At 34.6% G+C, this 21,028-nt stretch overlaps 1 protein-coding gene across 4 annotated transcripts; it reads left to right on the top strand.

Moving 5' to 3' along the window:
- Positions 1-414: 414 nt before the first annotated feature.
- Positions 415-19,772, top strand: LOC149800046 (beta carbonic anhydrase 1-like). 4 transcript variants are annotated; one of them, XR_016421312.1, is made up of 5 exons: positions 415-562; positions 2,814-3,038; positions 5,847-6,077; positions 13,841-15,237; positions 15,299-19,772. XR_016421312.1 is itself a non-coding variant. In XM_089959581.1 (4 exons), exons 1-4 carry the CDS (start codon positions 461-463, stop codon positions 14,096-14,098), a joined length of 816 nt encoding a protein of 271 aa, XP_089815707.1. In that variant the 5' UTR covers positions 415-460; the 3' UTR covers positions 14,099-19,772. The 4 variants fall into 4 exon arrangements, 3 of the variants coding, with proteins under 3 accessions (XP_089815707.1, XP_089815709.1, XP_089815708.1); XM_089959581.1 differs by having other exon boundaries at positions 13,841-19,772; XM_089959583.1 differs by lacking the exon at positions 415-562 and adding an exon at positions 641-939 and having other exon boundaries at positions 13,841-19,772.
- The last annotated feature ends 1,256 nt before the right edge of the window (positions 19,773-21,028 follow it).

The raw sequence follows: 21,028 nt of genomic DNA, 5'->3' as shown, positions 1-21,028 counted from the left end.
TTTAGTTACACTACTTGCTTAATTTTTTGACACGCGCGCGCGCGCGCACGCACACACGCACACACTGCAACGTTCAAAATACCAACTAAGGCCGGTGCTTTTAAATAGAAATCATCCGAGCAATGCAAGGGAAATAACTCCAAGGTAAGAAGGAAAACAAAAGAAAAAGAATGGAACATTCCTCATACGGTTGAAAACATCTGTACGTTATCCTTGACATTTGCTGCCTTACCCTATATTACAGATTTATGAGATGACCCCCAGAATTTGCGAATGACTTTTTGCATACCTCTCAATAAAGATACGTACTTTATTTATTGTATAATAAAAGATATGTCGGGTTCTGTAGGCACAATTATAGGAACGGAAATATCTGGCAATATTATTAACTTAATGCACTGATTGGTGATGGTTACGGTTTGAAACTGAAATAGTGAATGTCAAGGCCATATAAACAATCATGCCTGGTATAGCAAAGATACTCCAAGGAATTTTAAGATACCGGTTGATTGACCGTGTACATATGGTTGAAAAGTTTCAGAGAATACGGGAAAATCCACAGGTAAATCTGTATATATGTAAGTTACATGTGTTGCGTCGCTGTAAGCCATGTGTAAAATGGATTTTAATGCACGTGTACAGTTATATGGGACCGATCATTTAATGTATAAGGGAGAAAGATGTACCTTGATCTAAAAAAGCTTGGCCTTAAAATAGCATGAAAATTATACTTCCTCTGACTTTAAGAATAGACAACTACATATATTCGTCACATTAGTCGAAAATAATACAAAATGTAATAAAATATACTAGTTAGCTTCTAACAAATGATCGGTCCCTGCAAGCAAAATAACATAATATGGTTCAAATAGATAGAGAAATGTGTTCCGTCTTCAACAGTGATTATACTTTTATCTATATTACATAATATATACAGTGGTAATTTTTAATGGATACTTTGTCTTTGCATGATGGCAAAATAATATAGAAACAGTGAGGAACAGATACATGTATCTCATTTTTTTTATATATATATTGCAACTAGTTAAGTCAGCAAATTCTGTAATCATGGAAATGATGCTCAAGTCTTCGTATTTGTTATTGTAATTATAAAGGTTTAAGATTTTATTGTTTTGAAAATTATTTTGATTTCTCACTGCCAATGACAATTGTCAACCCTTTGCCATCTCATCATGCAATATTCAAAAAGAGTGCATATGCTTTCTACATTATTCAATATATTTGTTAAGAATTTATGCGTGTGTGTGATTTGGATTTTTAACGTATCTTTAACAATTTTTCAGTCATACCACTACAATGTCTGTAGTGTGGCAGTTTATAGTGATGTCTAGCACTGGGGCATCATGCCGCAGACATGTGTCATATTATCCTGACACCAGGCCGAACAGTCCTTAGTAACACTAACCTTTTAATACTGAGTGCCAAGCAAGGCAGCAGTTAGTATCATTTTTTTAAGTTTTTGGTATGACTTGGTCGGGGATCGAACCCACGACCTCCCACATCCAAGGTAGACGCTCTAACCACTAGGCCACTGGAGCAGTTTTAAGAATTTATAACAGAGATTGAAGAAAATGTTTTCATTCTTTGATCTCTTTGTCTTCTTTTAAATTAGTAACCATCTGATCCAGGGGTCTCAATCTCAAACCACCCTGCGAACTGTGCAATTTCATTGGCCCAAGGGCTGTGCCACCTTTGTTAACTGTAATGACACTTTATCAAAGGTCAAAGGTTACAGCTTGGCAGGCTGCATGTAGCCCATGGGCTGTGTGTATGAGACACCTGCTCTGATCAATAGATGGTCCCAAATACTTGCATATGATTGTAGATACACATGCTGGTGTGATTGCTCAGTATCTAGCTACAACTTTCTCATCCTTCACATCTACCAGTATCCATCCATGACTCCTTGCAGGGGTCAGCAGCCTATTTTACATAGCGTGCCCCTTTTTTCCAGATTATTTACAAAATGAACAAGCACATGCCACCAGTAAGAGAGTAACACTGTTAAAATTGAGACTGTTGTCTAACCTTCACATGCCACACAAAACCTCTTGACATGCCACCATGTTGCACACATGCCATAGGTTGCCAACCCCTGGTATAATGCATTCATGGATTTAGTATCTTGAGGACAATATTTTGCATGCTGAAATTTCAATGTTTGTCAGGGTCATTCGTAAGGACTAAATTTTGAGAATTTGTAAAACTCATTGTAATTAATCATTTTTTTAAATACAGAATTTAGGTTTGATGTTTCTAATTGTTTATGTTCATAGAATTACAAAAATATTTTTCATTATCTATGACCTTCTTTTGTCTGTTTATCTGATTTTCATCTTTCTTGCAAGGATATGTGTCACTTTCTAACACTGTTGTTGCTGCTGGCAATGGCTTTTACATTTAACTCATTTTCTCTTACACTGTTTTATGTACAGTGATGAGACTCAGGGATACATTCATTGTGGAGGGTACTGTTTATCACAGGTAATAGAGGGTCACAATGACCTACTTTTTATATTTCCTTGTAATTCTGTTAAGATTTTGCTTAATTATTTTCATTTGTCTGACACAGTCACATGTACTGTGATGAAATTTGATGGGTATAGTTATTTTGATAGACACTTATCACCATTTTGAAAATTAAATCACAATGGTTTATTTTCATATTCTAATGTTTCTGCGAAATTTGTGGATCATGCCTTAATGGCGCAGGTATTATAAAGTAAATGTGCTGAAGTCCTGTCTTTTTTGTTTCTGTATAGTTTGTTTTGCTTACTTCATTAATTTTTCAGCCTACTTCTGTCTTCTTCACATGTATGGACAGTCGTGTACTTGCATCCCGTTTCATGTACAGCAGTGTGGGTGATAATATAATTGTCCGGAATGCAGGGAATCTCATACCAAGAGCAGAAAACTTCAGCTATGATACTGTTACAACAGAGGCAGGAGCGCTTGAGCTTGGCTGTATCAGAAATAATATTCGACATGTTGTAGTATGTGGTCATTCTGATTGCAAGGTGGGTACTGTGCTCGATCTTTATAGCACCAGCATTGTAAGTGAGTGAGATCCTCATCCTTAACAATGTTTTAACCACAAAAATAGAATCTTTAATGATTTCAAATCACAACATGAATGGGTTCCTGTTTTTTTAATGGCTCTTCTTTGCTAAGATCTAGACTGCATCAAGAATTCTATTAGTCTTGCCATTTTTGGCGGGAGGGGTGCACAGACAAGGGATTCATAGACAAGTGAGTAAGGTTATTGAGGGATGGATCCTTGGTGGGGTACCAGGGGGTTAAATCACCAGGAGTTCTTGCATTTGAAACATTTAGTTGGCATAATTTCAACCAACAAACAGTGAAGAAAAAATTACACAAGGAACTGTACTGTTGTTCAAATTAATTTGCAGGGGGATTGTATTTTGACGTTGGTAGTCTCCTCCCCAATCCGCCCAATGAAGAACTAAACTGAAATTAAAATATTAAGTAGCAATGATAAAACAAAATTTGACCACTGAAGTGGGATCTGCTGTGCAAGTAGGGATGTGCAAGTTTGATCTGTTGTACATGTAGGGATGTGCAAATTTGATCTGTTGTACCAGTAGGGATGTGCAAGTTTGATCTGTTGTACAAGTAGGGATGTGTAAGTTTGATCTGTTGTACAAGTAGGGATGTGCAAGTTTGATCTGTTGTACAAGTAGGGATGTGTAAGTTTATGAATGTTGTGAATAGAAATGGTTTATATTTCATATAATAAGGAAATTGTGGGGTAAAATTAACAATTTGGCATAAATATTTTTGCATGAAAAGATTTTGAGAGGATGAAGTTCCACAAAAAACATCAGTCCAACTCATCTCTTGCATAAGTTGCTGGCAGATCAGGGTCTATGCTGTTTACATGAAGTAAAAAATGGACTGAATATTATAGACTCTGAGCTGTCGGTGCTTCGGGTGACAACAGAGCCAATGGACTCTGATCTATCTGTGCTTCTGGTGACAACAGATCCTAGTGTGGTGCTAAACATTTCCAAGTAGTTACTAAAGTTTACAGGGAAAAATACTTCTTTAATTATCAGGTGTACTAGAAAAATGCAGCAATAAGGAAATATACCACTTCAATTTGGTTTGTTTGCTGGTGGATATCAGCACTTTTATCACATTACTGGCTACATCATGCTGAGGAAAGGGGAGCTAAATGTCTTTTCCAAGGGAGCAAACTCAGGCTGGCATGGGTGGGTATTAAAACCATGACTCTTTGATTACATGTTTGTTGCTTTATAGATTATTCAGTTCTGGATCTGTGTCCAATTCAGCTTTTGTCGTTACATATTACATATTGACTATTATTTTCATGCAAAATTGCCCTCTTTCCTTGGGATCTGTTGAATCATATCTGTTATTAAATTTTAGTATATTCTCAGAGTGATGGATGTCTATTGAATCAGATCTGTTGATCAAATACAATGTATGGCAGAAGTGATTTAGTGGAGGTCTGTTGAATCACATCTGTTTATCAAATACAGTGGATCGAACCCATGACCTCCCACATCCAAAGCAGACGTACTAACCACTAGGCCACCGAAGCAATCGCAAACATGATGGTGTTCTAACAGAAACATCATGATGTTCCAGCAGTATTATTATTTCAGTATGGCTTCCTGGCATCAAGACACTGGATATTTCCAAGGGAGCTTTAAGTAATGGAATGGTGTGCATTTAGTACAGTATGTCATTGTTGAATACGGTAATAAGAATATTACTGTCAATAATAACAAATCTGCTTGTAATATTGACATTGGAGATTGAATTATTCAAAATTGCATGTCAAATTATATACCGTCTTCCTAATATAGCATGTTTTGATATCCGAGAAACAATCGTTTCCTTAATTCATCTTTTGTTTCTGACATGACATGAATTACTAAGTGAAATTCGGTTCCATGTATTAAATGGTAAAAAAATAAATGTGAATTGTCTTTTTTGTATTGAAACACTTGGCATGAATTCCCTTTTCTGAGTGGCATCACTTTTCATGAATTTCTTTTTTTGTTTGGTAATGATTTTCATGAATTCCTTTTTTTTTTACCATAAATTTACAGACCCATTGAAGAAGTATGCATCTCTGGAAACCAAATGCTCAGGAATTTGCTCACTAAAGTGTCATTCATTTTTAGAAAAAAGCACAAAAGTTCATAATGCCCCCAAAAATGAATTTACTATGCTGTGAAAAATAACTATCTTTGGAACTGAGAACTCCAATATTGTCACAAATTATATTTGAATTGGATTATATTTATATGATACTGCATATTTATGTATATTATAATTAATAAGATATAATATTTCTTCTTATTATTAAACAATATTTATTATCATATACTCATTATTGTTCCCTTCAATCAAGCATTGTTGGAACTGTGCAGGATTCATACTTAAAGGATAAATGTATACTTGCAGCTTGTTTTGGCCCTGCTAACTCTTGGAAACTATTGAGACACCTACCAAATAACAATGTTAATACCTAAGAGGCATGAAAAACAAATGCACATTCCCATCTGACATTTGCCCTTGGGTCATTTCTTACCCTTTGGAACCTTCACAAGTGGCTAAAACACTTGGGGGCAAGTTCAAATTGTGGAATGGCATGTCTTTTTACAAACAAAGAATTATAATTTAAACATGGTTGCACAGCTCCTATAGCCTGGTCAACATTGGGAATGGAACACAAGATTTGTTGGACCCCGTTAGTCAGATTTACTTTTAATGGCACTAGTTCACCTTATTCTGTAAATTAAATAAATAATTATTCTTTATTTATTGTTTAGGCGATGAATTTACTGTTTACTTGTCGACATGAATGTCATAAACCTGAAGGAACACCTCTTCAGTTATGGGTAAAGAAACATGGCCAGAGATCGGTGGAAAAATTCAGTATGCTATCTCCAGGAAATAAGTACTTGGGGCCTGTGGTTTTTCAGGCAGAGACAACACAGAGGACATTTGAGGCATTCATTGATCCAGAAGATAAATTCAGGATTGAGGATAAATTTTCTCAGGTAATGCCAATAACAAAATAAAATATTGAATCATGTCTTTATTACCATATTATTTGCTTATAAGTTGAGTCCAACTGCAAACTGCAGAGATCTGCCATAGCATGATGTACCAGCAGATCTGGGTTGGTGCAGTTTGTTAGGAGTAATCATTAGAACAAGCAACATATACCCTGGTCTGTAGGTGCATTATACTATGGCAGATTAGGATCTTTGTTGTTTGCAGTTTGACTGGACTTATAAGTGAGTATATATGGTATTCCCAGCATTTGAAGGAAAAGTGGCAGTGTTTCTGCCCCTCCGGATGTACATGCATACGTATATAATGTCATGTAAATTATTCATATGCCATTTGCAATTTTGAGGTCAGTTCCACAGATCATACCTTGAAAATATGCCAGTACTTGTCATTTGGGCTACCTCAGCTATTTACCAAATGATTGACAGAGAATGTTAATGCATGAAACTTTTGTTTCTTGGTCGGTTTTTCAGTCAATTGAATTTTAGGAATCTCCAGGGTAGTCTGAATAATATTTTGGAAAAAAATGTGACCAGGGTACAAGTCTAATAAATTGGTTATGAAATGTGCCCAGGGTACATGTGTAATAATATAACCAATTTAAATTTTCATATATAATTTTCTTTTATAAAATGTACAGTTTTATTAAATTTGTTAGTATAAAATATTGGTATTTCTTCAATTTTAATATCTGAACCCAATGATCATTTAAAAAGAACTTCATTTGTCTGGTTGAAACATTTTTGAATATTTCATCTTTGCCTAAGATTCATCCACCAAAAGTAGTTTACAAGTTTTAGTTTCTTTCAAAAATATTAGGTCCAAATAAATATGATTTGTAACGGTACTGGTCATCGGTCTGGAGAGCATATGGGATAGTCTTTTGTCCATTGTCCATCTGTCATCTGTCTTCCATTGTTCATTGTCCATCATCTGTCTTTTAGTATTTAGTACAAGTTTATTGTTGTCACTCCCAAAACTAATTTTAGGACTAATATAAAACTTAAGAGACACCTTCCTGTGGACTAGTTGGTTCTAAATGAAAATGCTGCTGCTTGGACCACCACCACAATGATTATTTTGAAACTCTTGATATTGCTACTTCTCCTGATTAAACATGGGATTTTCACTAAAGAACTTCATGTGATGGTCCTAATGAAAATGGTTTGAATCTGAAATCCAAAATGCTGCCACAGTTTTTATCTTAAAAGTCTTATTGTTGCCACACCTACTGAGTGGATGGTCATGTCAATTTGGGGTTTTAAGTAAAAGACTTCTTATGATGTCCAGTTGGTCCGAAATGAAAATGTTGCCTCTCTAATATCCATTGTTGCCACAGCAGCCATCTTGAAGAAAATCTTGTTTTTGTTAGCCCTCCTACTGAAATGATTTACACCAAATGGCTTCTTATTATGGTAGTTGCTCCTAAATGAAATGGGTGCCACTTGCACATCTGTTGTGGCACCTACAGTGGCCATATTGAAAATCTTGCTATCAATACTGAATTGTATCAATATATTTTTTTTTTTTACTGAGAGATGTCATATGATGTCTAGTTGGTCTTATTTGAAAATGGTACTGCTTGGACATCCAGTATTATAGCTGACACAGTTGCCATTTTGAAGATCTTGTTACACAGTTGCCATCTTGAAAATCTTGTTTTCCTTACTTATTAATGAATGGTCATATCAAATTGTGTTTTTGCAAAAAGACTTCTTTTGGTGTTCAGTTGGTTGTAAATAGATATGGTCCTTATCTGCCTTCCAGGAACATAGCTGCCAACCCTCACGAATTTGGTGTGAATTTCACGACTTTTTCAGCGATTCACGGATTCACGCCACAAGCCAAAAATTCACGAATTCTCCAATCCTCAATTATTTTAAATCTTTAATAAAATAACCGATTTCCCGTTAAGCGCTAGTCGTGATATTCGCAGTTGCCGAAACGGTCCGGTACTGCTGGTCGCGATATTAGTAGATCTACAGCCGATTAGTACAGTTGGCCCGGTAGCAAGCATTTTAGCCTATTTTAATCTGTATGTATAAGAGTAGTTTTACAAATGCTTTTGAGAGAAACTGGGGCCTAACCGGAATTTTGCTCCTCGCATGCGTCACCAACACTGATTTGAGTTACGGCTCAGCATCGCATGTACGATTTTGAAAACGTCTTCACCACTTAGAGAAAAAAACTCTATTACTCAAAAAGTGAAGTTTAATTTGGAATATATAAAAAATTGGCCGTGCATTCTGACATTAAACATTGATATTCATCATGCTTTTTGCACTCAGTGCGCCATCGCAGAGACGATGGGAGGAAGCACGTCGGTTGCAGAAAACACGTAGAAGTCGGGAAAACTAAGAATTCGCAGATTTCAGCTCCGGAATATTTTAAACAATTGGCGGAAGAAATGCAGGCTACCAACGCTGAAGCATTATTTGTGAGTTTTCTTGTCGAACACAATCTACCTTTATCAGCTGGAGACCATGCTAAACATTTGTTCTGACAAATGTTGCCGGACTCGAAAGTCGATTCCAAATTTTCCTGTGGAAGGACCAAAAGTGCTTCAGCTCCTGTGCATTCCTCACAGCAACAGTGCAAGCGAAAGTGTATTTTCTCTTGTGAGGAAGAATAAGACTTTAGGGCCTCTTCAGCTGCAGAAAATTTGTCAGTAATTTTAGTCGCCAAGATCAACCAGCCGGCAAGAAGTCTGAACTGTTTAGAAAACAAATTTACGATCAAGCAGTTGAGGAAGTTCAAGTCTGCCACAGTATCATGTCTTGATAAATAAATATTTCTGCATATATGAATTTTTTTTAGTTTTATATTGCGAATTTGATATAGTGTAGTATTTACGGTCAGAGTGGATGGAGTTATTGTCATGGTATTTTTCACGAATTTTTGTCCAAATTCACGACTTTTTATCCCTATTTTCACTAATTGTGAGCCTGGAAGGTTGGCAGCTATGCAGGAAGGCCAACAACAGTGCCCATCTTGAAAATCTTTTTTATCTATTTCTTCTTGATGATTAGTCATATTTATACTGTGCTTTCACCTTTTGACTTCTTATCATGTCTATTTGGTTCCAAAAAATGGTGCCATACTGATATCCAACATAAACACCATGGCAGGCATCTCAAATATCATGTCATTGTTATTCTTCCAAAACAGAAAGTGACCCTTCAGTTGCCTTGTGGTTATAGTGTCTGCTTTGGATGCTGGAGGTTGTGGTTTTGAACCCCAGCCAAGTCATACCAAAGACTTTTTAAAATGGTACTAACAGCTGCCTCGCTAGGTGCTCAGCATTACAAGGTCAGTGTTAGGACTTGCTGGCATGGTGTCAGGATAATGTGACTTGGTGGAACATCATGCTGTATATCTGCAGCAAGATGCCTCAGTGCTAGACATCACTATAAACTGCCGCACTTCAGACATTATAGCAATATGACTGAAAAATTGTTAAAGCTACATTAAGAATCCAAATCACATACACACACCCAAAACAGAAAGTCATATCAGTATGGGGTTTTCCCCAGAAGAATTCTTTTAATGTCTTATTGGTCCTAATCTTAATTGGTGGCAATCAATTGTCCAGGATTTACACTATATTGGCCATCTTGAAAATCTTGCTATCACTCTCCTCTTAAAGGAAAGTCATTTTGACATGGAGTTTTTATCAGAAGAGTTCTTTTGTGTCTTGTTTATTGGTCCTAAATAAAATAATAATGCAATTGAACTTTAATATGCCCACCATGGTGGCCATCTTAAAAATATTGTTATCTTTAATACATCCAAATGGATGGCCTTATCAAGATGGGGTTTTCACAGATAGACTTCATATAATATCCAGTCAGTTGTACATTCAATATGTCTGCCACAATGGTCATCTTGAAAATCTTGTTGTCACTATTCCCCTTGATTTATGGTTACCAAACAAATTCTAATGATTTATAGTTGGTCCTAGTTGAAAGTGTAAGTTATCTATCATCCGTATATTGAGATATCAGATATGGTCTGTTGGCTATTATTTGGTTAATCATATGAGATGACATTTATGAGATAATGTGTAGAAGCTAATATTTGAGAGCTAATATTTAAATCTTACATAGAATGCTTACTACCAATGCATTTTTAAAGAGAATAAGCTTACTGTATATATAAGCATATAAGTCAGGTCCTTTTGCAAACAACGTAGAACCTGATCTTCCATTGCAAAATGCACCAGCAGATTGGGGTCTGTGTTGTTTGTTTTACTGATTACTCCTAGCAAACTGCACAGACCCAGATCTATCAGTGCATTATGAAATGGCAGATCTGGGTCTATGCAGTTTGCAGTTGGACTTGACTTATAAGCAGGTATATTTGGTAATAAGCACGAGAGGCTTACCATTTGTACTTGCATACAGGTGGAGGCCATGTGCAGGCAAAATTGCATAAAGTACTGGCAGATGAGGGTCTTTGTTATGTATTCTGCTGATTACTCTTGGAAACTCCATAAGACCCAGATCTGCTAGTGCATTATGTAATGGCTTATCTGGGTCTGTGCTGTTTGTAGTTGGACTCAACTTATAAATGAGTATATATGGTAATTAAAAAAATTGTTTTCTGTGCTGAGTTTCCTGAAACAATTTCGCACCTTGTGTGGAAATTTGGTTTCATTAAAACATTTTGGAATGATTTTATATTCGTTATATATAATAAAGATTTACATGTACATAGGTTTTTGATATAATTGATGATGAACAAGCAGGTGATGTCTGAAATCTTTTACTTGATGCAGAATATTTAATATACGAGTTGAAATTTGATCATTCAGTACCAAATATTGTTCACTTTAGAAAGTCATTTTATACTATAGAGAATAGAACAATGCTGGCTACTTTCAACCATTAAGCCATCATTGTTTTGCGTGGTCAGATGCAACTACTATCTGGAAGTGGTGTTAACTGAATAATGGGCTGAGTGATGTACATGGAATGTACATTTGATTCACAATCATACACTTAATTCAGGCCTATTCACTCAAACACAGCATTTTATCACATGACTTTACAAACTTTGAGGTAGGTTATCTAATCCTGAGCTGGGTGTGTCTGCTAAATGCAGCCAAAGGCAAGTTCTAAACTGCAGGTTATTTTAAAAAATTAATATTCCAAAACTAATAATACAGGAAATTAATGTAATAATGCCCCAAAATTAATAAGATGGGAATTGAATTGAATAATTACTTAATTGTTTTTCATGTATAATTGCTTCTTGGCAACTCTTCGATAATAATTAAATGAATATTTGTGAAATATACATTTTAAAGATATGTTCTTCACATTATTATAATTATTGTTGTGAACAAAATCTTTTCGGTAAACGTACATTGTACATTTATTGTTGATTATTTGTGTCTACATGTTTTCTCATTTTCAAAAATGTTAAGTACATTGGTAAGGTTTTTCAATGAGAAATACCTGCTTAACATTAGGTTAAAAATGCCTGGACTCCCACGTGAACAGAGATGTTAATCCCAACCAGCTGTTCTGGTTGAATCACTTGTTCAACTTATTACTTCATCTTGTCAATGAGATTTTGTTATGTACCTCTTGTCGCCGGTGCAGCCAGTATTGCTATAAGTTAGGTCATATGACAATGTCATGACCTATTATTGTATCACCTGGGTTTTGAACTAAACCATTATCTTTTAGCCAGGTTTCGGCTTAATGGCAGATAAAACAGAAACAAGTGATTCAGTTGAACAAGGGATTAAACCAGAATAAATTCCCTCTGATAAGTTACAATAGTAACAAAACTGGTCATTGACAAAGGCGACTTGAGCACCCAAGCAGATGGGAGGGAATGCCTCCATGTCCATTCAGTCATTGTCTATCCTCTTAGTTTTGTTCACAGAGTTTACTGCCAAACATGATAGAGTGTACACGGTGTATTCCAAACATGATGGAGTGTACACAGTGTATTGCCAAACATGAAAGAGTGTACACAGTGTATTCCAAACATGATAGAGTGTACATAGTGTATTGCCAAACATGATAGAGTGTACACAGTGTATTCCAAATATGAAGTGTACACACAATATTGCCAAACATGATAGAGTGTACACAGTGTATTCCAAACATGATAGAGTGTACACAGTGTATTACCAAACATGATAGAGTGTACACAGTGTATTCCAAACATGATGGAGTGTACACAGTGTATTGCCAAACATGATGGAGTGTACACAGTGTATTCCAAACATGATGGAGTGTGCATAGTGTATTGCCAAACATGATAGAGTGTACACAGTGTATTGCCAAACATGATAGAGTGTACACAGTGTATTGCCAAACATGATAGAGCGTGCACAGTGTATTGCCAAACATGATAGAGTGTACACAGTGTATTCCAAACATGATGGAGTGTACACAGTGTATTACCAAACATGATAGAATGTACATAGTATATTCCAAACATGATGGAGTGTACACGGTGTATTGTCAAACATGATAGAGTGTACACAGTGTATTCCAAACATGACAGAGTGTACACGGTGTATTGCCAAACATGTTGGAGTGTAGACATTGTATTGCCAAACATGAAATAGAGTTTACACAGTGTATTCGAAACATGATAGAGTGTAAACAGATTGTATTTCCAAACATGATAGAGTGTACACAGAGTGTATTTCCAAACATGCATAGTATAAGGTAAAAATTATGCAATGAGAGACATTGTTTATTGTAGCAAAGATGTTTGGAGAGTCACCTCTTCCACCTTTGCGTTGGTTTAGCTTGGGATGTTGTAGGACTTAATGACATGTGTGGCACCATGTGTTTTGGTATACAATCATCAGAACACTAATTTATGGCGCTAAAGCATATTTACCAAATAACAGACAATGCATCCAAACCAATCCTGAATCTTCATTCTTCAAACCAGATGTATAAAATTGTAAAATTTTCAGACCAAGGAAATGCAACATGGATTGGTTGATTTTGTTCACCATCTACTGCTGTTGTCTCTCTGTTTGATGGCAGCTCATGTATTGTGTTCTGCATTTTCAGTTTTTATCTATATAAAATAAATGTCTATAATTTTTTATTGTTTATTTTCCAAGCAATAAAATGGAGATGAAATCGGTTCTAAACATAAAAAGTAACAATCTGCAAAATGGTATTTAAAAAAAATAATAAAAATTATACACATTTTACTTATGTTATTCACTGCCTTTAAAAACATTTTTAGTGAAAATCTGAAGTTTTTCTTTTTTGTTTTTTGTTTCCCATTTTGTTTGTAGAAATGACAAAATTGGTAGAAAACATCATTGTTTGATTTGCCAACATGTACCCTGTGCTTGTTCTGTGTTTGTCTGACAGAGCTGCCCCATTCTCACAGTTGCGGAAAGCAACAACTTCATGAGGAGTCAAGAGTTCAAAAAAATAAGTACCTGGATAAAATATTGGGGGTGTTAATAGAAAGGTGTAAATCAGTCAAAACTAAATTCATTTATTTAAAAATTCAAGTAGTTTAACAGAAATTGGAAGAAAAACTGAATGTCTGGAAAACCTGAATATAAGATACTTAAGATGTGGGTCACTTTTGTGGTTCCTTCAAACAGTCTTAGAGAGGGATTACAGTGTTGTGAAACAATTAAACAGTATGGTACTCTCTTAGTTCTAATTTATGGTAAAGCACAAAAAAGATGACAAAATGATTAGTTTCAATGAGTTTTTCTTATGTAATTTCCTTTTTCTTTCTTCAGGTAAATTGTCTCACTCAGCTGCAGAATATTGCTGGTTATCCAATGCTCAAAGACAAGCTGGCTAACGATGAAGTCCGTTTGCATGCAATGTGGTTTGACATTTACACCGGGAATGTTTATATGTTCAGCCGAGAAAAGAAAAGGTTTATTGAGATCAATGAGGAAAATCTATACCATCTCATAACGGATGCCGAGAGCAAGGCTTCCGCGGATTTTATAGTTCATGGAGATCATGGAGTGTACTCAGAGATCAAATAATGAGTTCTATTGATTAGCTATGTATTCCACTGTGTTGTTATTCTACAGCATAGATGAAAGTTTCCTGCGATCTTTCCTAGTAACTCACAGATATAGTGCTGAGTGGTGGTACTCAAGAAGTTACTTGATATTCTATTCATAATTGTATGCTATTTAAATAAAATTAAAACCAATGAAAAATAAAATTAAATTTTCATTTCTTACTTGGAAATGATCATTATATGGTGATTTTGTGAATATGATGATTGGATTGAATAGCTTCCCTCAAAACACTACACTTTTTTAATGTTTCATGTATAGGGACAATTCATTGTTCTTTTTCTGTTTTATTTTTTAACGTAAAGAGTGTATCAATGATGTTTAAAAATTCATGCAGTTTCATAGAAGAACTGATCATGGAATGACATTTTTTTTGGACACTTTTTGTTGAAAAACAGAAACAGCATCCCAGTAGAACTCTGCAAAACATGCACTTGTTTTTCTTCTGTCCTGAATCAGATTTCAGATGGAGAAATACATCCTTTTTCATGATATTTAGAATGTGGATTCATACCAGCTTCTAACATGAGAGTCCTATAATTAAATCCATTATGCTTTAGTACTCAAGCTAATTGTCCAATCTGATGGTAAATTTTAGTTGACTTAATTGATTGACAACACAGGTATGTGTCAAGGTATTTCTCTCTCAGCTTTGGGAAGTGAGTGGGTATGTAAAACTTGCTATTTCCATCCATTCATTATTTCTCTGTCCAGACAGTAACTCAAATATTACTATGCATTGTTGAATGAAGATATGTCACATACCAATACTGGTTATTATGAATTGCTTAAAAATGGACTCATATTTCAGTACCTTTCCACCTAAGATATTAAACTTAAACTGTATCTTGGGATGTAGATGTGTAACACCAAAATGGTCAATGTGACCTATATTATAGGGTTTAAAAGTACAGTGCACAAATACTTTTACACCTATTATCACCATGCTTGTACTGAGGGAGCACATTAGATGAAGGTGATGGTCATAAAAATGGGTCATTGTGACCTTTCTCCATGGTTTATCCAACATTTTAAAAATAGCATCATGCGTCTGGCTCTGATACCACCAAAATTCTATGAAATGAGCGTCTTGTTTAAAGGTAATGATTTATACCACAGAAAGGGATGTCTTGTGATGCAAATATATAATTGTATTTAAAGGTAATGATTTATACCACAGAAAGGGACATCTTGTTTAAAGGTGATGATTTATACCACAGAAAGGGACGTCTTGTGATGCAAATATATAATTGTGTTTAAAGGTGATGATTTATACCACAGAAAGGGACCTCTTGGAATGAAAATATATAACCGTGTTTAAAGGTAATGATTTATACCACCAAAATGGGCATCATGGGACGAAAATATCTTTTAAAGGTAATGATTTATACCACCAAAATGGGCATTTTGGGATGAAAATATCTTACGTAATTAAAGGTAATGATTTATACCACCAAAATGGGCATCCTGCAATGAAAATATTCGTGTTTCAAATTACTGATTTTCATGACAGAAAGGGGAATCTTTCTGGATCCTGCTCACTTCCAGCTATAATTGTTGCTGAATTTATCTTTCTAACAACCATATCTAGTCCAAAATAAATTTGTTTTTGATGCTTTATTGTATTGATGTCAATATATTATGATTATTGATACTGTTATGGAATTAATATATCTGTTAGAAGTAGGTAATCATCAAATGAAACTAGAAATACATATGTCAGAAGAGTTGCAAATCAAATGCATTGAATTGTCTCATGCTTGATAAGTCATCCTAAATAGAAAAAACAATCACGTTTATAGCTTACACACATGTTTATAGGTTGTACACATGTTTATACCTAATACACATATTTATACCTAATACACATTTATACCTAATACACGGTGGCACATGCATAATGTGCATATATTTTTTGTTCCAGTTTTTGCATTGTTTTTGAAATTTTTATTGTGTACAATCAATATAAAGTCCATTTTGACCAAGTTATTGGTTCAGATGTAAAAGCAAATTCAAATGTTTGCATTCTGAGAAATCATTGTAAATTGTTGTTGTTGTTGTTGTTGTTGTAGTGTTTAACGCCATTTTTCAGCACACGATAGGCTATACATGGCGGCCAGTATTAATGGTGGAGGAAGAACCCTGAAAAACCCAGGGAAGAACCACCGACCCACGAGAAGCTACTGGCAGGCTTTCCCACGTACGAAATCATTGTAAAAGGAAAGCCCTAAAATACAAAGAATTTCCTAATTTAAAAGTCCATATTTAGCATTGTTTCCAGTTTCAGCATTTCAAAGACATTAATATTGTGTACAATTATTTTTCAAAGTCAGTTTGTCACCTCATTAGTTCAGATTGAAACATTCTTACAGAGAAATACAAACAACAAAGGAAAACCTTTTTATATGAAAAAGGTTCATGTTAGAAAAGTCTGTACTCGTCAGAACGTTGAGTGTTGAAAAATACATGGCATTGAATGAGAGAGTACCTCTTGTTTCCTATACAGTTAAAAAGTAACATAGTTCTATTACTATTCTCAGCATCATGAACTTACTGTACAACTACTCATTATTGTTACTTATTTGATTTTAGCTAATAGTTTATAGCTAGTTCTTAAGGAATTGTTATATTTGAACTTTGGCACATGATAATCAATCAATAGCAATCCAGGAAAGTAAAATGTTAATTATGTAGATTTGGTATGAGACACATTTATGCTGACAGATCTGGGTTTGTTAGGAGTGATCAGTAGAATAAGCAACATAGACCCTGATCTGCAGGCACAGTATGCAATGGTATATCAGAGTCTATGTTATTTGCTGTTGTATGTAACTTATAAGACTGTATACACATTACCAGAGGAGCTTTTATTTAGTCAGAGACAAAAATAGTTTTGGATATTATCTGTTAATATCATAAAAACAGAGTATAGGCTAACAGAAAATTCCATATATCCAATTAATAATTTTAAACTTTTGTTGGATTTAAATCCAGTCAGTTACATTATACTGTAAGATTTGTGATGCTTTTATGTATCTCATAGAAACAATTTTGTATCATTACAAACAGAGGAGGACTTCAGTTTAGGTTAAAAAATCTGTGTGTATCTGGTCATCTGACCATCCCTGTTTCTCATTGCTGACCCTAGTTCTCTCCCCACCACCCCCAGTGGTAAAAAATAAATTATTAAAAAAAATGAAATTATGTATAATGTTCACAAAAAAGACCTGCCTACCCAAATTTTAATACCAGTGCAATAAGAAACACATTTTTATTGTTGGCCTTTACAGGTTTATTGCGTTGGAAAATGTTCACTTCCAATTGCTGACAATCTTCTGAAACATTTCTGATGTTACAAAATAATGACTTGAAGATAGGTGTCTTTTTCAATGGATAAATACCTCTTTTGAGTGTTGCAGCTTTAAATAATCTTTGAGCACATTAGTGCATGGTGATTATAAGAAAGTCGCAACATTGAAAAGAGGTATTTCTTGCTGATTCAATATTTCTTGGAAACAAGACTGTGGTAATTGTTCTAGCAGTGGCCTCAAGGGTGTCACAGTCTTCATCAACAGCTTGTTATAGTTTTGGTTAAGTTTTCATTTACTTATATTTCTTAAACCTCTTGACAGATCCTCATCATACATGAATTATTATAAAGCTAAGACAATCATTCAGTGACATGCTGGTTCATCTCTTTTATGTTGGGGTCAAGGTCACTGTTATTGAAAGTTTTGGTTAAAGTCTTTTTATTTACCAGTATTTCTCAAACCTATAGATAGATTCTAATTATACTTGGCACAAATCATTTTGAAGCTAAGACATCATGTATTGACATGTTTGCTTGCCTTTTTGACCTTGGGGTCAAAGTCAGTTATAGAAATTTGTGTTAGGGTTTTGCTTGGTTTTTTTTTCTCCATTTGCTTCCATTTCCTAAACCCCATGATGGATGTTTCTACTTGGGTTAAATCAATATGAGTTTTAGACTGTTCATTCTGTGATATGCTTCTTAGCCCCATTGACCTTGACCTTAGGGTGAAAGTCATAACCTTCAAAATTTTTAGTTAAAGCTTGGTTGAAGTATTGTCATTTGCTTGTATGTTTTAAACCCCTTGATGGATTTCTGCAATATATTGGATGAGTTGATACGAAGGTAAGACAATTTATTCTGTGATACTTTGTCAAGGTTACATATTTTACAGCAGTGCTTGGGTCATTGGTTTTACATGCAGGCTCTGACCTTCTGAAGTCTTTATTTCAATTCTAAAATGAAAAATGAACAAAAGTGAGCCAGTTACACCAATACACTCTGACCTAGTATTGTAGCATAGAATAATTTTCAACCATTGGCGTCAAAATGTTATGTCATATTGAGTGTGAATATTTGTGACAATTTGCAAGATAATAAATTCCTCTTTTCCAAATGACTGTTCTAGTGGTCTAAGTGGTTAGAGCATCTGCCTCTTATGTGGGAGGTCATGGGCTCAAACCCTGGCTGAGGTTTACCAAAGACTTATAAAACGGTGCTAGCAGCTGCCTCACTTGGCGCTGAGCGTTAAGAGCTTAGTGTGAGGCCTGGTTGGCCTGGTGTCAGGATAATGAGACTGGGTGGGACATGACGCTACATGTCTATGGCATGGTGCACCAGTGCAAGACATCACTACGTACTGTAACAATATAACTAAAATTCATAAAGGAACACTTTAATTACCACTTATTTCTTAATTTATGTGGACTCCTTTTTTTGGAAACCTTTTCAGAGGTTACAAAATGTAGAATATGATATTCCTGTTATATCAGATATTCTGTATGTTTTCCGGCTAACAAAATTATTGTCCTCTTACCATGCATTAATGTGTGTGTGACATGCCTTGCTTTGTTAACATCACCAGGGAAGTCTAAAAACCTAGCACTTGCTTCAGATTTACAATTTCAGACTACATTTGAGATATTCTTTAGTGCAAAATAATTCATATCCTATTACGTTGCAATTCAGAATCATATTTTAATAAATGATTTCAGATTTCTCACTGACGTGGCAATCACTTACGATTTGGAACTATACATTGACATTATGTGAAAATTTGTTTGTTTCCCTAATTTGCTGAAATTTTTAAAGACTAAAATTTGGTGATGGCAGAATATAAGTAAATTATGGTTGTTTATGTATTTGTGAGGTTTTTATAATTAGAGTTGCTATTCAAGAAAATGTTTATTTTATTGTATTTAATGTGTTTAGGAATTTTTGTCATGACAGATTTGAGGATACTTAGATGCTGAGCATTACAGAAGTTGCATACATTTTTAATAAATTATTTTTATCAAAAATGTTTGTAACTCAGAGTAAAACATGTATACATGTATTACCATATATACTCACTTTTAAGTCGATTCTAACTTCAAACAATATAGACCCTGATCTGACATTGCATAACGCACTGGCAGATCAGAATCTATGTTGTTTATTCTTTTGATTACTCTGACAAACTGCATTGACCCAGATCTACCAGGTTTGAGGCAATGGTAATCTGAGTCCTTGCAGTTTGCATTTGGACTACTTATATGTCAGTATATAGAGTGTGTAGTATAACTTTATATCGATAAAGAATATTAAATCATGTTTTTGTGACTTGTTGATTGTTATTCAGTATTTCTTATACAATATTTACCAAAGAGTCCTGGTATATATTCACGATAATTTTTTTGTTTTGAGCAATCTGTAACTATTGATTTTTGAAAATATTAAAATTTTGTAAAATACACTCTTTAAGTGATGTTATATTTAGTGTTAGAGAAAGCACATCCTTTCTTTCTTTTTTATTTCATTATAATCATAAACTAGTGCCATATCTTGAAATTCATTTGTTTTGGGACTATGGCATCTATTACAGCTTTGTTCGAGGCCTATGCTAGTTTTATTGCTGTAATACATAGGGTGACTGTGTCAGGCATATTTTGTCTGGCCCAGTGGTGTGGCAATACTAGTGATAAAACCATCATGTTTGCTTTACTAACAATAAACTGATCTATCAATGGCAGTGACAATGTGCTCATACACTATCATAGTCTTGATCAGAAACTACCATATATACTCATGTATAAGCCCTTTCGCGTATAAGCCGACCCCCAAACTGAACAGGTATAAACACTAAAAAAAAGTGCATGACCCACATATAAGCCGACCTACAACTCCGAGACATCTCATGATGTATTAGGTAAGTTATAAATGCATTTATTTAGACAAACTTATATTTTAAAAAATTACCTCAATTTGTAGGATCGCTTATATCATTGAAAATGAGTAAATCGTCAGTGCTTGATTCAACATAAATGAAACAGCTATTAAGGACTAATGAAATGTTATCTGAAAGAATGCAGTTTGATTGAAACATTGAATAACGCAAAAACTACATCTATGTTTGGGAATAAGTAAGGATTTTAGTGACGCTATGCACATTTTGCACTGTGTAAATACTGTACATTATAGTTCAGCATTGTCTCCTTGGTAAACTCAGCTGGCCCACAAATTATGAAGTCTGTATTTAGCATTATTTAACTTTGTGTTGGAGAAATCAGAAAATATGCACCTGCAAAATAATACCAAAATCAATGATAGTACTTTATAACAGTTTAATAATTGTTGGGTCACTGAAAGTTCCTTTTATTTTTCACATGCCTATGCCTTAGGACACGGAAAAAATTATTGTTTCGTGTCCCAATATTTACAGCCAATAAAGTAGTCAACAAAAAGACCTAAAAACTGCCAAGGTTAGACATTGACCTGCATATAAGCTGACACTCCCCCCCTTCTTCCAGGCCTTTATTTTTTCCTAAATTATTTGGCTTATATGCGAGTATATAATAATAATAATAATAATAATAATAATAATG

The sequence above is a fragment of the Sinohyriopsis cumingii genome, chromosome 5 (genome assembly GCF_028554795.1).
Source record: "Sinohyriopsis cumingii isolate HCF-2022 chromosome 5, ASM2855479v2, whole genome shotgun sequence".
NCBI classification, from domain to species: Eukaryota; Metazoa; Mollusca; class Bivalvia; order Unionida; family Unionidae; genus Sinohyriopsis; species Sinohyriopsis cumingii.
This window is presented reverse-complemented; position numbering and strand designations above follow the sequence as displayed.

What these genes read in the sequence shown, in the direction of transcription:
- LOC149800046 (XM_089959581.1), top strand. Translation starts at nt 461, where the DNA reads ATGCCTGGTATAGCAAAGATACTCCAAGGAATTTTAAGATACCGGTTG. An exon ending in GAATACGGGAAAATCCACAG is followed by an intron (nt 563 to 2,813) that starts GTAAATCTGTAT and finishes TTAATTTTTCAG; the next exon opens with CCTACTTCTGTCTTCTTCAC. An exon ending in TTGAGGATAAATTTTCTCAG is followed by an intron (nt 6,078 to 13,840) that starts GTAATGCCAATA and finishes TTCTTTCTTCAG; the next exon opens with GTAAATTGTCTCACTCAGCT.